The sequence below is a fragment of the Lacerta agilis genome, chromosome 1, assembly GCF_009819535.1.
Source record: "Lacerta agilis isolate rLacAgi1 chromosome 1, rLacAgi1.pri, whole genome shotgun sequence".
Taxonomy (NCBI): domain Eukaryota; kingdom Metazoa; phylum Chordata; class Lepidosauria; order Squamata; family Lacertidae; genus Lacerta; species Lacerta agilis.
In genome coordinates, this window is record NC_046312.1 from 101,998,149 (window position 1) to 102,018,007 (window position 19,859).

Sequence of the window (19,859 nt, forward strand, 5' to 3'; positions counted from 1 at the left end):
TGTAGTTTTTTGTGAATTTCCTTAAGCTTAAAAACTATTCTTTCTTTTTTTCTTTCTCTTTAGTTTATGTTTTTTGTTTAGGGTTTTTTTTTTAGTTTTTAGTTTCCCTTATTTTAAGTGATGCTTTATTGTTTTTAAATATGTTTTATTGAATGTATGTATCCTGCCCTAGGTCCTTGCAGTGCATAAATAAATTCAAACAAAGACAAATATCTTTTTTTTTTCAATAAATGCTCCCTTGTACCATGTAACATACAATTCTGGTGAGTTCTTCAATCCTCAGGTACAGCTGCACTTGGTAGAGGGAACTGGTAAAAAATTGGGGATGCAGCCTTTGGGCAAGCAGAAACATTCTCTGTTCACTATATAAAGAAGACAACGCCTGGGGTATTATCAAACATTTCCCTTTACATTGTCTATCCCTGAGAAACTTGTGGGTGCAGATGCGAAGTCCAAGGCATATTGAATATGATCGCTTGAAGGACCAAACTACTACTGGAGTAACACATTTTGAAGTTGCATTGTGGTTTTTTCCTTCTCCTTTAAAACTAGAACTAGCAGATGCAGGTGTGTCAATACTTTATTGTTCCTTTGGAGAGGCACTGTACTTTGGTACTGTTGTCCTAGCAGGAGGTGACGTTTTATGGTTCTCTGTTTTGATTCTTTGTGTTCTTCCTTTTTGTTACATTGGTGCTTCTTGACTAATCAATAAAAAATATTAAAACTAAAGGGAGAGAGAAATAAATGGTAGGTGCTTAGGGACCTGGGGGGGGATGAGGAGGATGAGGGTGGATTCAACCCTTTCCTCCTTTGTCGTGGTTCCATCACCTCATCCCTGAAGTTGCTGTTAGTCTTTAAAGCAAAGCTCCCATTGTGACCAGTGGAGGCTTCCCTTCCAGGGCTGCCACAGGTGGGGATTTCTCTTGGGACTATGACACCACATGGTTGCTGCAAGGATAACATGGGATAAAATTATGCATATAAACCTGAACTCATTGAAGGGATGGAATGTGAATAAGTAGTTTAAGTAATGACTTCATCACAGAATGCTGGTAAAAGAAAACGTGTTCCCCAAACTCTCATTTTTATTGATCTGACTGCAGCCTTATGAAATATGGACCTGAATGTACAAGAAGAAGAGATAAACTCGTGGCTTCGTACATTAGACCCAGAAAATAATAGATTGAAAGTCTGTACATGATGAGAACAATGCAGAATGGTTAAGGGTGTGCTTTTTCTTGATGTCTTCTGTTACAGCTGTTATGTCAAGAAGCCAAGAAGGACCTGGAGAGATGGGAAAGGCAGTTGTCATCCCCAAAGATGATCAGGAAAAAATGAAAGAACTCTTTAAAATCAACCAATTTAATCTTATGGCCAGTGACATGATTGCATTCAACAGAAGTTTGCCTGATGTAAGACTAGAGGGGTAAGTTTACACATCTGGCTTGGTTTTGCAGTGTGTTGCATTGACATTCCCAATATTTCTAATCATATTTATTTTATTATCATATTTATTTTGGATACAGTGGTACCCCGCAAGACGAATGCCTCGCACAACGAAAAACTCGCAAGACGAAAGGGTTTTGCGATTTTTTGGTTGACCCGCAAGACGAATTTCTCTATGGTCGTGCTTCGCAAGACGAGGCATTCGTCTTGCGTGGTACCACTGTAAGAAGAACCCTCCCGCTTGCGCTGGCCCTCCCTGCTTGCCGCTCACTAACGATCGCCCTCCCCGCGCTCCCCATCGAACTCCCTACACGCGGCTTCCTCCTGCTCGCCCTCCGCGCGCTGCCCCATCGCAGTCCCGACACCTGGCTTCCTCCTGCTCGCCCTCCGCGCAGTGCCCCATCGCAGTCCCGACACCTGGCTTCCTCCTGCTCGCCCTCCGCGCAGTGCCCCATCGCAGTCCCGACACCTGGCTTCCTCCTGCTTGCCTTCCCCGCGCTCCCCATCGCCTTCCCCACGCCTGGATCCTCCTGCTCGCCCTCCGCGCGCTGCCCCATCGCAGTCCCGACACCTGGCTTCCTCCTGCTCGCCCTCCGCGGCTGCCCCATCGCAGTCCCGACACCTGGCTTCCTCCTGCTTGCCTTCCCCGCGCTCCCCATCGCCTTCCCCACGCCTGGATCCTCCTGCTCGCCCTCCGCGCGCTGCCCCATCGCAGTCCTGACACCTGGCTTCCTCCTGCTTGCCTTCCCCACGCTCCCCATCGCCTTCCCCACGCCTGGATCCTCCTGCTCGCCCTCCGCGCGCTGCCCCATCGCAGTCCCGACACCTGGCTTCCTCCTGCTTGCCTTCCCCGCGCTCCCCATCGCCTTCCCCACGCCTGGATCCTCCTGCTCGCCCTCCGCGCGCTGCCCCATCGCAGTCCCGACACCTGGCTTCCTCCTGCTTGCCTTCCCCGCGCTCCCCATCGCCTTCCCCACGCCTGGATCCTCCTGCTCGCCCTCCGCGCGCTGCCCCATCGCAGTCCCGACACCTGGCTTCCTCCTGCTCGCCCTCCGCGCGCTGCCCCATCGCAGTCCCGACACCTGGCTTCCTCCTGCTTGCCTTCCCCACGCTCCCCATCACCTTCCCCACGCCTGGATCCTCCTGCTCGCCCTCCGCGCGCTGCCCCATCGCAGTCCCGACACCTGGCTTCGTCCTGCTCGCCCTCCGCGCGCTGCCCCATCGCAGTCCCGACACCTGGCTTCGTCCTGCTCGCCCTCCGCGCGCTGCCCCATCGCAGTCCCGACACCTGGCTTCCTCCTGCTTGCCTTCCCCACGCTCCCCATCACCTTCCCCACGCCTGGATCCTCCTGCTCGCCCTCCGCGCGCTGCCCCATCGCAGTCCCGACACCTGGCTTCGTCCTGCTCGCCCTCCGCGCGCTGCCCCATCGCAGTCCCGACACCTGGCTTCCTCCTGCTTGCCTTCCCTGCGCTCCCCATCGCCTTCCCCACGCCTGGATCCTCCTGCTCGCCCTCCGCGCGCTGCCCCATCGCAGTCCCGACACCTGGCTTCCTCCTGCTTGCCTTCCCCGCGCTCCCCATCGCCTTCCCCACGCCTGGATCCTCCTGCTCGCCCTCCGCGCGCTGCCCCATCGCAGTCCCGACACCTGGCTTCCTCCTGCTTGCCTTCCCCGCGCTCCCCATCGCCTTCCCCACGCCTGGATCCTCCCGTTCGCCCTCCGCGCGCTGCCCCATCGCAGTCCCGACACCTGGCTTCCTCCTGCTCGCCCTCCGCGCGCTGCCCCATCGCAGTCCCGACACCCGGCTTCCTCCTGCTCGCCTTCCCCGCGCTCCCCATCGCCCTCCCCACACCCGGCTTCCTCCCGCCACCGCCGCTCACTACAGTACTGTAAGTAACCGCTCTCCCCGCTCGCTTTCCCGACACCCGGCCCCGACTGGTTTTTTCCCATAGGAACGCATTAATTAAGTTTCAATGCATTCCTATGGGAAACCGTGCTTCGCAAGACGAAATTTCCGCAAGACGAAAAGACTTGTGGAACGAATTAATTTCGTCTTGCGAGGCACCACTGTATTTTTAAACCGCCTTTCTAGAAAATGCCCATCAAATCAAAATTACGAAGTATCATAAATCCAACAAAGATAAAAACATAAGAACAACCAATAAAAAACACTCAATTAGAATACAGCCAATTAGAGGAGCTTCTGACAGCAGTAACAAATGACAATCCAGGCTGTAAAGAACACTTGAATATGTCAGTTAGAATAGGTATGTAGTTATGACCTTCTGATACCCGGACATATGGCAGCCCTAGTGATTGTTGCAGAATCTGGCAACTTCTAGGTCAGTACTCTTAATTGACCTAGGTTAGGGTCCACTTCACAGTTTACAAAATTTCTCTAGAATAGAAATTGCAAGCTGTAGGGATTTTGTGTGTGTTTTGTTTCGCATGAAAGTAGCAGCTATGTCCTTGCCTGTGATGGGTTATGGTAGCACTAGCTTAGCTGGGGTTAGGAGTAGATCTGGGCTGGAGAGGAGACTGAAGCCCAGTTGAGAGGTTGTAAGAGCTGCAAGAGACAAGGGTAGCACTAAATCGGAGGGCTAGAAAATGCCATATATGCCTGGCAAGCAGAGCCAGACGTAAAGTGTAAGTGCTAAGGTAGTCAGAAGATTAGAGCATACGTGCAGATATCATCGTACAGGCATCTTGAAGGAACTGCAGCAGGTAATTTGCTGATGAATGGTTAGCAAGCATGTGTATTCATTTGGATTATGCAGACCTGGGAATGGGAGTGAGGTTGCAGAGAATGCTTGTTGATTATTCCATACTGAGTTGGGGCTTTGCATTGCTTTCAGTGGTTGACTGGAACTGTTAATTGAAGCCAGAGGAGTGTGCACAATCCATCTGTAAACTTGCAAACATGCAAATGTGTATTAACAGTGTCCTGCAACTCCAAAACATTTGAGGTTTTTAAGGCTTTCTATATTACGTTGTGATACATTGTGAGAATTACGTTGTGAGAATTAAAGCGCCTTCCATTTTGAGGTGACAACACCTCTAGCAGCCCTGTCCAGTTCTGCTTTGTTGTCATTACATGGAATCTGACACTTCTTGTAATGCGTGGAACACATTTTGCATGCTCTTCCCATTTAGATATAGCAATGTCACTGTAGGTGTTCTGCATCAGCAGAGAAAGATAATTCTGGCAATGGCTAGTAATTCAATAGGTGTCACAGAAAACATTCCTTCTAACTAATATGTACAGAGATATTGAATATTAGTATGATCAGCATGAAGAGAGAGCAGGGGAGACTTTTTTAATTGCCTTGATGTGTCACGTGGTATCAGTCGCACTATGTAATACGTGTTGTCGGCACGTATTCTAAAGCACTACAATAGTAAATTAGATTTTCAGGGAAGAAATGACACGCTTTATTCATGTCAGAGGCTGCTGTATCATCTTCAAGGCAATTCTTCACTTACATAGCCCTTAGGGTTTGACCAGCAGACAAGTCAAGACAAATCTAGGGCCCTTTGGTGTGGAAAGGGCCTCATGTCTCCAAACAGCTACCTTGCTTATTGAAAAAGCTGGAGCTCTGCTTTTGCTACCACACAGATAGCCTTCCAGATGTTGCTGGACTACAGCTCACATCCTCCACAACCATTTGCCCTGATGCCTGGGGCTGGTACGAGTTGTAGTCTACCAACATCTGGAGGGCCACAGGTTCCCCATCCTGTTTTATAGCCTAATCTATAGCACAATACTTCACCCCAGGGGGAATATAGCTCTTTCTGGCTACCACAGGAAGTGGATGGTGGCACATGAATGGTAGCCTAGCTTGTTTTTGTCTCACCCATTAATGTCTCTACTTCAGCTGCCACTATGCCATCTATAAATACTAGGGTGGTAACATACAGTAGGAGGAGGCTGGCTGGCTGGCAGCTTTTCTAAAGGTGGGTGTGGCATGGAACCCTTAAACCAGGATAGAATTCCAGCCCCCAGGAGGGTTCTAATGATACATGAACTACACAGAGATTTTGGCATTTGAAGCTGCTTGTTGTGATGTAGTGGTTATAGTGTTGGGTTTCGTCCTGGGAATAGCCTTCAAATCTCCCCTAAGGCTATCAGCTAGTTTTGGGGCACAACGCATTTTCTCAGTCTAGTCTACTAACTGGCTTTATTGTTAGCATAAAGTGTCACTCTTGAGTTCTTTGACTGTATAGTGGAAAATAAATAATACATATTAGCTTTTTTGTAACTGGTTTTTTTCCATTTACTTTTGGAAATGTAACCCCAGCAAGAGCAGGCGATCTCCCACCCATCTGGTCTAGGGAACCACCCACTAATAGTGCTCAGTCTTATCTGGATTGAGTTTATTGGCTCTCATCCAGTCCATTACCGGGGCAAGACACTGGTCCAGCACTTCCACTGTCTCACCTGCAGATGTAACGGAGAAATAGAGATGGGTGTCATCAGCATACTGCTGACAACGTACTCCAAACTTCTGCAGAACCCCACCCAGCAGTTTCATGTAGATGTTAAACAACGTGGGGGGTAGGATTGAGCCCTGCGGAACCCCACAACTGGGGACCTTGACTAGTATTTATTGTTGTTCTCTCTGGGTTCTATCTCTACTGTCGGGAAAGGCTGAATCTTCCATTTTTTGGTTTAACAGGATTCTGTCTTATTTCCTTTAGATACGGGAGCATTGGAGTGAGATGGTGTGGAGATATTGAGACGGATTTTATATATTATCCACAAGAGACACAGATATGCTATTGGCAGAAATTTTGATATTTGTAAACAGAGGAGAAAGTTATCTTGTCTAGACTGTTGCAGTATTCTACTCTTCCTAATTTCTCCCCCTGAGTTTTGGAATTTTGAATTAATGAAACGTCACAGCCAATGGTTCTTTCTGTTTCTGTTTTTTATATAAATTTCTAGAATTTCAATTCTTTCAGAAAGGCAACATTAAAAAAAAAATTTAAGATCCTGTGCGGAAGTGGTAGGTGAGAGAGAGTTTGTGTGCATGCTTGTGCGTACATGCATAAAATATATTGTTTCAACATTCCAGAAAACAACTGGAGCAGAACCCAAGGCATAGTGAAATGGTGGGATAAGAGGGATCCACTTATCTCTAATCGAAACCAAAAGCCTTTCCTTCTTCACACTGCATTCCTGTGATCAAAAAATTCATCACAGCAGACAATCTGTATTGATTTACAGTCCCTACTCTGCTTGTAGGCAACTCAAATTTGAGGCACAGAGAACCACAGTCAATATAAAGATTCTGTATTTTTATCTTGCCTTTTCTGCTTTTGACTGCACCAGGCTGTTTGCTTCAGCTCATTGCTCAGATTGCAGGTGAACTTTATGTGCATCACTTGCATTTGTTATTTGACAGCAGGGGCGTAGCAAGGTAAATTGGTAACCGGGGCAAAAAAAAAAATTGTCACCCCCCCCCCCAGGCGTAGGAAGGTCAGGTGGTACCCGGTGCAGAAAATTTCTTGTCACCCTCCCGATTGATTCCCCCCCGCAAAACGTATGGTTTTACGTTATTTCATATTTTCTTACAAAGGAATAACAACAAGTAATAATAATAATAATAAACTTTTATTTATATCCCACCCTTCCTGGCCGAAGCCGGGCTTAGGGTGGCTAACATCAGATACATAACATTGGTATAAAATCAAACAATAATTAAATTACCTCCTAAAAAATCTCAAAATCAAATTAAAGTCTAATTAGATGGCTTTCCACAGGGTTAGGGTTGGGAACAGTAAGTGCTCCACTGAACTGAAATTTCATCCTTCACGACATAGGAAAACAGCCAAGTAAACAGCTATTTTGGTGGAGGAGGGTCAAGATATTAACCGATATGCATGTAATTTCATGTATAGCTATATAATCCCTAGTATAGTAAGATAAGACCTTAGGAGCAGGCATTAAAAAAAAAGTTTTTTTATGAACCGCCCTAGTAGGGCAGTAATTGTTCCTTGATAATTTGTCACCCCCTCCATTATGGAACATGGGGCGGACTGCCCCATACGCCCCCCTTGCTACACCCCTGTTTGTCAGAACTGTAATAATATCCAGGAAAGCCTCCAGCCCATTCAGGCTGAAATCAGCCAGTTTCAGCAACTGAAGAATTAGCAGCACAGCCTGGTGACAGATGAAACAATCTTATGAGGGCATTTCTCAATGTGCACATCAAAGACAGCTGGATTCATAAAGGGCTGCCCTTGACCAGCTTTTGGGGGGGGGGATCAGACTTGTCTAATAATGGCTTGACAGTGGAGGACAGCCTGTCTCTGGAGGATAGGCAAACACCTGGATTTTAGACACTGGCATGGTGCTCCATATGTTATTTTTAAAGTTCTCTGTCTGAAGGTTGGCCTGTGCAGCTAGAACCAATGGATGTGCATCTTAAATATAAGAAGTGTCTTTGCATTTAAAAAAATTGTTCTGAACTTCTAATTTAGCTACCATGGCATCTCTTTAAATTGGGCAAATTGTTTTGCAAAGAAGCCCAAATTTCATGTATTGGGTGGCTATAGCTCATTTGCGTATTTCCACATCACTGTGATTGAACCTGGATAATACCAAGGTATGGTTAGTGTACACATACATCCAGTGCTTTTTTCTGGGGGTATGCAGGGGAACGCATACCCCTAAGCTTTTTGTGAATCTTTGTACTTTTGTCCATTTACTGTATTTATTTCCCCCGATTTGAACTATAGCCTAAAATGGTGATTTTCTTGAGTCAAAATAAGAGTACCCCTAAACATTTTTTTAAAGAAAAAAAGCACTGCATACATCTATTTTTCCGTATTCTTGCTGAGGAAATGTTACCATATCTCAGCCTTTGAAAGATGAAGTCACCACTGCCATGAACTCACTGGACAAGACAGGCATCCTCAGTCACTAGCTCATGTTTGAAGAAATATGAAGAAATATGATGAAATTTCAGACTGGGAGTATCACCAAATAAAACAGCTTGGCAAATAGTGATCTCACAGCAGAGGTCTTAGTTCTCTCTCTCTCCACATCCAATATTTAATACATGAATACTGATGATGATACTGACTTTGCCACTGTAACTATTACCAAGACAAAATAAATACTATGCATCATAAGCACCACCATTTCCAGCCTAGGATTGGCATTATGGCAGGATCAATATCTGTGCTAGGAGAATAGGTTATTCCTACTGGATTGTTTGTAGAGTTTTAGATACAACCCATGCAATCTTTTTTTACAGGTTTTAAAGGGTTGTGTTGGAAAGGGAGCAATTTTTCTCTCCTATGCCCACTGATTTTTTTATTTTATTTTTATTTATTTTTACGTCCCATGTGCACAGAGGAAGTTTATAGTGATCAACCATTGGTAGCAAAGCCCACCTTGTGAGCTGAGTGTAACTCTATTTTCTGACTCAATGGTGCAAGGCTGTTCAACCATGAAATTGCTTCTTTCATGCATTCCTGTACATTTTTGCCTGGAGAAGTCACAGTTTAGAAAACCTGATCGTGACAATGAATAGAGCAGCTGGGCAGTCAGTTGATGCTAGGGATGAAGTTTAGCTTTCATGTGTGATACCATTTCCCTCATGTTGGGTTTGGGGTCAGAGGCAGTAATTATGGAGGGCAGGGCGCAGCCTGATCAGTCAGTAATATCTAAAACTGAAGCAATTTATTTACTGTACCTAATTATTACTTTTATTGAGGATACAAGAAAAGTACCGGTAAGTCATTCACTTACTTTATAGATTTGCTTTCGTTCACCATGGCTGGCTATAGCTCCATTGTGGGGAACCTTGCCCATCCAGATGTGGTTGTACTACCAGCTTCCATCACCTTCAGGCAGCACAGCTAATTGTCATGGGAGCTACAGGCCAACCATATTTGGAGGACTACAGATTCCCATTTCTCAAAGGCTCAAGATGATTGTCTTACTCTTCCTACTTATGGTTCAATCATCTTTGGTTCAGGACTCAAAGTTTAGCAAACCTCACACCAAGTTTGCACATGCATATGAAAAGCTTAACATTCTACAAGCACCTTGTAACAAGGTTCTAGACAGTGTGAACAATGAGGACGGTATATTGATGACAATATTGATGTTGATGATGATTTAAATTTGTATCCTTCCATTCTTTTGTAGATCTCAGGGCTGTTCACAGCATAAAAATACAAGATGAAAACACAAAATACATAATAAAAACAAACCAATAACACCCCTCTCTCTACCCCCCTCCCACAAACACATTTAAAAGGGTACAGTAGAGGGTGTTAGTCAGCCCAAGGCCTGGTTAAAGAGGAATGTTTTTACCTCACACCTAAAGATGTATAATGAAGGCGGCAGGCGAGCCTCCCTGGGGAGAGCATTCCACAAATGGGGAGCCACTTCATAAAAGTCTAATTGTCTTGTTGCCACCTTCTGGACCTTTCATGGAGGAGGCGCATGAAGAAGGTCCTCAAATGATGATCACAGGGTCTGGGTAGGTTCATATGGAGAGAAGTGGTCCTTAAGGTATTACAGTCCTGAGGCATCGCTGATGGTGACTCTGCTTTGGGTCTACTTGGCAACTGCAAAAGCACTGATGTGTGTGTGTATAATATTACTTCATGTGCACCAATCCTCTAGATCAGCTGCCAAGGCAATGGTCAGGATTGATGGGAAATGTAGTTCCAATAGTATCTGAAGGGCATCCCATGGACAACATCTGCTCTGGGTGATCCAGTTCTCTTCACAGGACGCTACACAAAGTTGGGAGAAATAAAAAATCTCCCATAAAAGTTCTTCAGATTTTCTTAAAACACTAGAATATGAAAAAAAAAACCCACTTTAAAGAACCGTGGAATTTATATTTGGCCCAAACTCAAGGACACAAAGAATGTTCAAAGTCCCAGGCCTGCATATGGCTTGTCATCAGGATGTCCAGTCTTATTATGCCTGGAATTTTAAAATGGCATCTCTTTTCCCATTGCACCATCTCCCTTTTCATTTTTGTGTGTGGAACATAAGGCAGCACAAATCTGAACTGTTAACTACTTTGCTTATAAGCATTATCAATTATGCCAACACAAGATCTTTTAGTTAGCTAATGATCCCCCCACTGGCAGGTAATTTGGACCTGCAACAGCAAAGGAAACATGACATATGGTATGGTCACAAGCATTGCCAGTATGCATGAAGCTCACTGCAAAGCCTTCTGGACTTGGGATGAAAGCAGGAAAAGTTGCTTTGAAACAATCTTGGTCAGTTTATGTCTGACAATTGTGCAGTTCTTTTTCCCATGCCCAAAGGTGTAAAGGAATTTCAGTGTGACTTTTTCCTTGGGCATATCTGTCTTCAAGATACATATCTGACAGTATTCATGAAAACATAATTGATGTTTTGGTTGAGTATTTCTGAGGCAAATGTGGAATCATTCAGCCTGAAGATCGCCAGGTATTAGATGAATGACTTTGTCCTGTGCCCACAAGTCAGGCATGCTATTCCTAGAAGATAACATTTCCTTCCATCCCTGGTGTATTTCTTTCAGAGTTAAGGGAAATAATGCTCATTGATACAATGTGTGTTTGAAGTCTAACTAATTTTGTGAAGTAAAGACAATAGGCAATAACTTTGAATGGAAACATGCAACCGAGTATGGAAGCAACAATTTCCTCCCTTCACAGGCTGAAAATCTCACTTGTCACAGAGTTTTTCTTTGATTGTTGCTTTTGCACTCCTGACAGAAATCCAATTTAGGAAGGAAGCTCTGAGACCAACACATCTGTTACCTGCTTTGTGAAGTGCAACGCTGAAGTCTGCCTTAAACCTATTAGTAAATTCTGATGGGGAGGGGCGGGTAAACATCTATGACACAAAAAGTGTATTGCCATATTCTAGCTTTATTTAGAATGCCCCTTAGCTAATTGCTCCTAAACTAGCTTCTGAACATGACTGGAATACTAAAAAGCATTCATGAAGGACCAAGTCTGTAGCAAAGAAAGAAAGAAAGAAAGAAAGAAAGAAAGAAAGAAAGAAAGAAAGAAAGAACCATGTGGAATCTCATTAGGTAGCATTTTCTTATCAACAGTTTCCCTTTATTATAATAATTAATTTTATTTTATTATTGCTGAAACAGCGGCAAAGGGTATTGTCTCAAGGCAGGAGGAGCAAGAACCTCAGAACATAGTGGCAGTGGCCCTTAGGGGATGGGGAAACTTGACATAGACACACCATTTCCAATATTATACTGAGCTCTGGAAATAGAACGTAAGGCAGGGCTATGGAAAGGAGGAGACGATATCATTGTGAGATTGGTTCTCAGTGTTATCCATTCTGTTCCATTGGACAAAGTAAATAGGGATGCAGGAGGGGCAATTTCCACACACACCCTCCTTCAGATTCTGAGTGTCACCAGTCTCTCCACTTGGGTGGAGGCATTGCCTTCCTCAGCCTTATCTTGGATTGCAGCTTCTTTTCATTATCTTTTCATTTCATTATACCGAGGCTCCCATTCAGGTGTGTGACACAGTATACAGGCTGTGGACAGTAAGACTGGAGGAGGAGGTTTGTCCCTCAGCTCTACATTTTTTAATATCTTGAAACATGGAGTTACAGAATTTTAAAGTACCTGTGTTTTCCTAACAGTTTACTAGCCTGAAACACTACTGGGGTTGGGGAGCAAGATAAACTCCCTCCCTCTTAACTACGTGCCTAATTGTTGATTATGATTTCCCTTTCTCTCTCTCTCTCTCTCTCTCTCTCTCTCTCTCTCTCTCCCCACACACACACACATGGATGTGTTCCATTCTTTTAGAGTAGAAAAAGGATCTCTACTGGCTTCATTGTTATTAGGATTAAGGGCCAATTCTTATTTTATGGAGCAGTATGATTGGGAAAATGTTGAAAAACTGCGCATTATCCACTTGAGTTGCTTTGGAGATGGAGGGAAAGATTAGCCTCTTAAAAACCTGCACTTTGTGCATGTGTTTTTTTTTTCTTTTTTAAGAAACATTTTGAAATACAGTACTCCTTCATCTGCTACTTTGTTCCTACTCTGGCACAAAAGCTTTTTGAGCTTTTAACTAAATGAAATTCTTGCGCAGAGGCAACTTTTGAAAAATTAATGCTCTATTTAGAGTTCTAAATCCCTAAGGAAAGCTTGATATTCAAGCCCACATTCTGAGTATGTCATTGTTATGAACAGTGACAGCTGAAGGTGTGAGTGAAGTCTCTTTGTTCTTGCAAACTGCAGACCTATTTATATTGTATAATGTAACACGATAGAGACATTTTCAAGACACTTTCAAGACACATTTCCCCATCTATCACCAGCTGTGTGTGCGTGTGTGTGATTGGATATAGTGTATTTTGGTTCAGCAAAATTCAACAAGGCAGTGTCAACAGAGTTGTTTTTTAAGTGTTACTTCTGGCTAAGTAGGGAGAAAATTATAAATTATTTGTTGGCGCAAATTATTGCTTTTGAGTACTATACAGAGGGATTTTTTATTACTGTACATTTGAAAATTTCATATCTGAAATAGTGCATCAACCTTCTATTATATACTGTAATAAACATTAACTCTAGTATCGAGTTACTGCTTGAAATAGATGGCTCATTCTGTAACGCTGCTCTAAGGAACATACAGCTGTGTCCAAAACCTTGAATGTTGCACACAAATATAAAAGGATAAAACATGTAATTTACCAAACTGGCATCTGAGAATTTAAATTCTGATCTGCATTTCAAAATACATTTGCATTCAGCTTTGCATTCTTGCAGTTTCCAAAGCTGCTTCGATGTGAATGAAATGCATATGGTTAGGATCTTAAGCATTGCATACAAACCACCCATCACATCAGCTTAGGTCCTCTACAGTGGCATTCCATGGGGTGCAAGATTGCTCTGCTGTCCAAAGCAGAAAACGAAAACTCCCATGTATGGGAGCACTTTGCATGCACTCCTGTAAAAAAAAAAAAGGGGGGAGGCTGCCTTACACTAAGTCAAAACTATTGCTCCATCTAGCAGATTGTTGGCTGCACTGACTAGTAGCAGCTCTCCAGGATGTTAGCAGAAGACATTCCTAATTATACCTGGGAAGACCAGGTGATCTGTATGCCTGTCCAGTGTTTTCTGAGGTGCTGTTTGTTTCCTGGCAACTTTAAGGTCCCTGCTCTCATTATGTTTTGTTCTTTATCTGGGATCAGACAGCTCTTCAAATACAGTATACAACTGTCCTCTGCAAAGCAGGACACATGAGCACCCACCTGAGACAGCTGGGGAATCGGGAGTAGGACCTTGGATACTGAATGGAAATGGGGGGAGGGCAGAACATTGGTCTATAAGATACATCAAGGTCTCAAGCCATTTGGGACTTTAAAGCCAACACTTTGAATTGAGCCTGGAAACAAATAGGCCAGCACTGTAGATGATTAAACAAAACGAGTATAAAGTTCTGGAGTTGAAGATCTGCTTAGGAAACTCTTGAACTTTGTGCCCCCCGCACAACTCTGATGTTTAAGTTCTTATATTTCCATGATGAATTGCAGTGTGCATTTGGGTAGGATTAGCCTACACACACACACACTTTGATGCATACTTAGTATTGTTATGGGGGAGTTGGGGGAGGAGTAGGCTGTATGCTACAGCAGGATACAGCAGGTGTTAAAATTTAAGCAATGATTCAAATTCCTGGAGTAGCCAGGCTAGCTTACTGGTGAGGTGATAGCCCAGGTAATGGGCTATTAAGGGAACAAAGAAAATGACTCTTTGCTACACAGAAAATGGTTAAGGCCCCCTTCCTCAACTGGTTGGTTGAAAAACAAAGAGGAGAGTGGAGTTATGTGAACTAGAAGCTGAAAAGTGGCAGGTTGTGAAGTGAGAGAGAGAACCATGCCTGATTTCTGCTGGAACCCAAGGCTGCAGCTATGGGAGAAACAGGAGCCTTTTGGAGTGTTGATTCTGTGAACCCCTCCACTGCAGGCTCTGAATGTGTGGGGGGTGTAAATAGACCATATATCATAAAGACACCACAGTCTCCACTGTGCCTCATTTCCAAAAGCAAGCACAAGCCTGGAACTCCTGGAATCACCACCTGGAGACTGGGGTGGCATACAACAATATACTACTGTTCCCATATATGCAAAGACCATTTTTTGATAACACTGGCTTGTGCTTTCCACAAGTGTCTGGTCTAATCAACAAACACGTTAATAATAATTATTGCATCAGTCTTGTCATAAGGCAAATTTTTAAATTTTACATTGTAAAACTTTTATCTGTTTTTCTTTCATTTCCTGAAATCATAATTAAGAAGGAATATTAACAATAATTTCTGATTTGGGTCACAGTCTTCTGGAGAGTTTTAAACAAGTCCTGTTGAAATGAATGAAAATACCCTTCCTTTCCCCCTTCCCCCCTTCTTTTGAATGGAACTTTTGTTCAGGAAACATTAAAAGTGTATTTTTTCATTGCTTTCAATCATAACTAAGGGTGATTTTTGTTATCTGATCCCAAGTGTGGTGTTCATAGTTAGCCCTTGAGTGGGTATGTTGTTGCCCAACAGGTAAATAATGCTGCAATATCTTAATTGTGGCTAAGAAATTCGGAGTAAGCAGGGGGCACGTATTCCATTTGCCTCTTTTTATAATCCTTACTTGGTTTGTTTGTCGGCTTAGTGTGAATTTGCACTGCTGTGTTGGAGCATGGTTAATGCTGATCAAGGTTGCCATCATATTTGAATTAAGTTTACAGATCCTTTAGTTAAAAGCATCTGCGGAGATGTACGGATAACTCATGCCAAGGAGGGGAAGAGGGAGAGAGTGCCTACAGGATTGGTAGCCTTATGCCTGCAGTGAATCTACATGGTAGGCAGGACAATGGTCACCCCTCTTCTTATTTTTCACAGAAAGCAAGAAGGATTTTCCATGAATTCTAATAGTTGTGAAATAGTGGGAACTGGCCATTGTTCCATAAGGGTCATCAAGTCCTTTGATGACTGAATAGTAGCTTTGGTAGTTGTACAAAAGGCACCCAAATAACGAGTGCATCAAGCTTTTTTTATTTTACTCCATACTTTTTGATTGCGGCTGTTAACTTTCTTAATGTAGAGCCATAAATAGTAACTGCTAAATTATCCCGTTACAATCCGAAAAGTCATCTATGCCACTGAGTTTGGATTTGGTCCTAAATGATAACTGTTGCCTCTTAAATCGCCCGTAGTCACTGCAGTTTCTCATCTCGTCTGACTGCTTTGCTTCTATTCGTGTGATGTATTATCTACCCTTGCATTGCTGAAATCAATACAATCCTGAAAGGGATAAAGCCACAGTGGAACAGTTTATGGTCACATAATTTGTACATAGCCAAAGGGAACAATAGTAAATAGGTATGTAGTGCACTCTGTTTTCATGTTATTGATCTTGGAAAGTGTGTTTTCATCACATTTAAACAGCTGTACTTACTTCATGCGTATTCATAAATCTACATTTGACAAATGTGTGATTTCCAAAGGAAAACATTTCACTCACTAGAATATTGCTAGCAATCAAAATTATTGTAATGTCCCGAGGAAGATGAAAACAGGGTTTTCTTTTATTTGTTTGTTTACAGCTCCTGTAATTGTAGTCGTGTTTCTTTTAATGTGGCATAGTTTTGAACAGGTATAATAAATGGCGCTACTATTTTAAGTATGCAACATAAAATGTAAAGGTATTTTTATCTGCCTATATGTAAATCATGCTGGGGGGAAATGCTTAGACAGTAGCATCAGATTTTTAGGTGCAAGTGCTGCATAGTATCAAAAGAACATTTTTGAGACCTGTAGCTAGACATTTTGGGGTGGGAATGTTGGGTTTGCCCCACCAGCAGAGACTCTGCTGCTGGGAGTCTACTGCTATGTCTCTGCCTCACCAGTTGAGCTGCTCGTGATTTTTCAGTAGCAAGGATACTAGGCATAGGTCAAGGAGATACTGTTAAAATTTTGAGGAGGTTTAATAATCCAGCCACCAGTAAGATGTGGGAAGGAGAACAATGCTGAAATGCTATTTTATTTGTGCATGTGAACACAGATGTATGCGTTTTCTCTCTGTGTGCAGATGCTTGGTGCCGAGTTTATTATTTGTTGTTTGTAAAACATTGATTCTTATTATTTTCAGTGTTTTGAAGGCAATAAAATGTCTTTAGAAGGTGGATTTCATGAGACTTAATACTAATGTCCCTGTTAGCAACAGCATAGATTCATTTGTTACCAGCGGGAATCTCTCTTGCAGGTTTAGGGAGATTAATATTCTGCTTTCATTCTGCTTTCAGTGCAGCAACCTTGTGGCCTGGCTTCTGGAACCTGATTAACTTGTATGCCATTATTTAGTGCCATGGAATGAATTTCTGAATAAATCAACTTCCTTTTTGTCTTTGACAGATGCAAGACAAAAGTCTACCCTGATGAACTACCAAACACAAGTGTGGTCATAGTATTTCATAATGAAGCCTGGAGCACTCTGCTTCGTACTATTTACAGTGTTATAAATCGGTCTCCACACTATCTACTTTCTGAGATTATCTTGGTGGACGACGCCAGTGAAAGAGGTATGAGTGAACAGAAAACAAATTATGATAAGGAATAAATAATTCCAGAGTAATGTTGTGGCAAGGCGATAAGAATGTAAAATACTTTTAAAAAAAGAAAATGAAATCTGTTTACTTTGAAAATCTTGCATTGCTGTTAATCCTAGGTTTTATGGGGACAGTGGCTAAAGTGGTGAAAAATGTGTGCTCAAGTCTATCAGATGCTGGTGAGACTCCCTTTTGCCTGCTCAGTGGTAGTGAGGGAAAGTATCACCATTGTATCTGGGCAATGTTGTGGAGTGTCACTGTTCAGAGCAGGTTGGGGTTTGTTGAATGCTGACCCCTGGAGTAAGCTAGAGAGACCCACTATAGCCCATGGTGAACATGTATTTTTACAGACAAAATGAACAATACTAGCTCTGTCTAGGGCTTCGATTTACAACTGACGATTGCTTGTCAAGTTTATATGGATACTCTTCAGTTTGTGCATGCAGAGAATGTGGACAGAAGTGAGGCCTGCCGCATGCACACCCAGGCTTTGTAAATTTACCTGGTGGGAATTGCTCAGCAGGTAACAAGTTGTTGATGCCACTCAGGAAAGGGGATTACAGTGGTACCTCAGGTTAAGTACTTAATTCGTTCCGGAGGTCCGTACTTAACCTGAAGCGTACTTAACCTGAAGCACCACTTTAGCGAATGGGACCTCCTGCTGCCGCTGCGCCGCCAGAGCACGATTTCTAAGTGGAGTTATTAACCTGAAGCGTACTTAACCCGAGGTACCACTGTAAAAGTTTTTAAAGAATCTTTAGTAGGACAAGTATTACAGAAACTCCTGTTATATCCTGCTGAGGTAAACTTGGAACCGGTTGACCCATAGCTGACCAGCTACAGGCTAGGCACTCCTTATAACAGACCATTCTCAAATGTACTATTTTGTGGGAGGGTTCTGAATGATGTAGTAGTAGATCTAGGAATTCTGTCCTGTTTTCGTGATACATAATAGGTATGCATGTCCTTGTATGGTTCTCCTGGACCTCTCAACATGAGGTCCCATTTTATGTGGTTTCCAAAGGTCTAAATTGTATACAGGGCCAATGCCGCCAAAATGATTATTCTCAATCACTCAGGTCACCTAAGGCCTTACTATGCTCTGCAGTGTATTTGTGAGAGGAATTATATGGCTGTATAGGAAAGAATCACTCCTGAACTTTGGAATTCCTTCTCCCAGAAAACCTGCCCATGCACATTTTTCTTTTGGCCTTTTGGAACATGGTGAAAACTATATTAAGATGGCATTTGAAAATGCAGTAATTCCGTCAACTTCCATCTCATATTGCTTTTTGTTACATATCGAATATGGAATATTTATTGTTTGGCTTGGATGTCTTAATGACAGAAAGACAGAGTAGAAATGTTTTAATAGATAAATACCATATATGTCAATTCCTTTTGTTTTGGCCAAATACTTCTTTTATAAAAAATTTCTTCTTCTGTTCTATCATAATCCCTTGCTCTTCCAAAGGAAGTGCTTTCAGCACCCAGCAACACTGGTTATATCTCTCTTTACGTAGCTAAGGAAACATTATTATTTTGAAAAGTCAGTTGTTTCAAGTCTTCAAAAACCTATTAAGTGCTTCCTAAGATGGGCGGGGGTAGTAATTATGGCCAGGAAAAGTATTTTCAAGTGCTCCAATGTGGGCGAGAAGCATAATTCCTTGTAGCTCCCCCCCCCCCGGCAAAAAGACAGTAGCTATCTATTGTCTCACCATAATAATATGACCAGCATTTAGTTTGCTTCTTTACCAGAAGTGTTCCTTCTCATGCACTGGAATGATTTTGGATTCCCTTATGGATTTATGTGAGCCAAAGTATATTCTCTCTGTCTTTCTCTCATACAAGAAGCAGAGAAGGAGTCTGTATGTGTAGGATACCCAGCTGCAAGAGAGTGTGGCCTCATCTGTTCCACTTGGTGCTCTTTCTCAGGCTGTTACCCCACAGGTTTATTCTCAATGACCTATGAAACAAACAGATGCTGTACTCACCTCAGCACTCACATAGTGTTCTGGGCTTCCTGCTCTTTCTCTGCTGGCCTTATTTCCCTCCTTTATTCTGTGAATTGTCAGTATGTCTCTCAGTAGCTTTTTGTTTCCTCCTTCAGAATCTTTTGACCTTTGCAAATGTGTTTATTAGAGTGTTGCAAGGAAGTCATCCTTTCAGAAAGCAGTGTGTGGCATCTTAACAACACAATTTCTATCCTGCGTTCCTTTCGGTCTCCAAATTTCATTTGAACAAACACTTTGTTGTATCTCCCCCCCCCCCCTAATTGCATTTGGCAGATTTTCTGAAGGTCCCATTAGAGAATTATGTGAAAAGTTTGCAAGTGCCAGTAAAAATCATTAGGATGGAACAGCGATCAGGACTCATCCGAGCTCGGCTTAGAGGAGCAGCAGCTTCCAAGGGCCAAGTCATAACGTTTCTGGATGCACACTGTGAATGCACTTTAGGCTGGCTGGAGCCCCTGCTGGCAAGAATCAAGGAAGACAGGTGAGAATTCAGAACTAATGCTGTATAGCTTTTGCACTGTGATAGCATCTACCAGGAGAGCTTTAATTAGAAGTAAGTTTATTATAAACTTCTTCTTTCATAGTATTTCAGTTAGTTATGGGAAATGTCTTATGGGCTGATGCCGAAAATATAAGTCTCAACCAAGGCCTTTCTAGTCTTTTCTAGAACAAAGGCCCGCACATTTTTGGTTTGGCTCCATTGTTCGGCAAATTGGTCTAACAAGACATGTCCTCCTGATTAATGTGACAGATCCGATTGGTCCCATTGCTAATTATTTTATTTATGGATT

At 43.0% G+C, this 19,859-nt stretch overlaps 1 protein-coding gene across 2 annotated transcripts in view; it reads left to right on the forward strand.

The window, feature by feature from the left end:
- Nucleotides 1–19,859, forward strand: part of GALNT13 (polypeptide N-acetylgalactosaminyltransferase 13) — a 143,734-nt gene that overhangs the window by 53,324 nt on the left and 70,551 nt on the right. For both annotated transcript variants that reach the window (XM_033165124.1, XM_033165134.1), the window contains exons 3-5: nt 1,258–1,426; nt 16,860–17,026; nt 19,342–19,549. In XM_033165124.1, the coding sequence (XP_033021015.1) occupies nt 1,258–1,426; nt 16,860–17,026; nt 19,342–19,549 (544 nt within the window). The remainder of the gene's footprint in view (nt 1–1,257; nt 1,427–16,859; nt 17,027–19,341; nt 19,550–19,859) is intronic.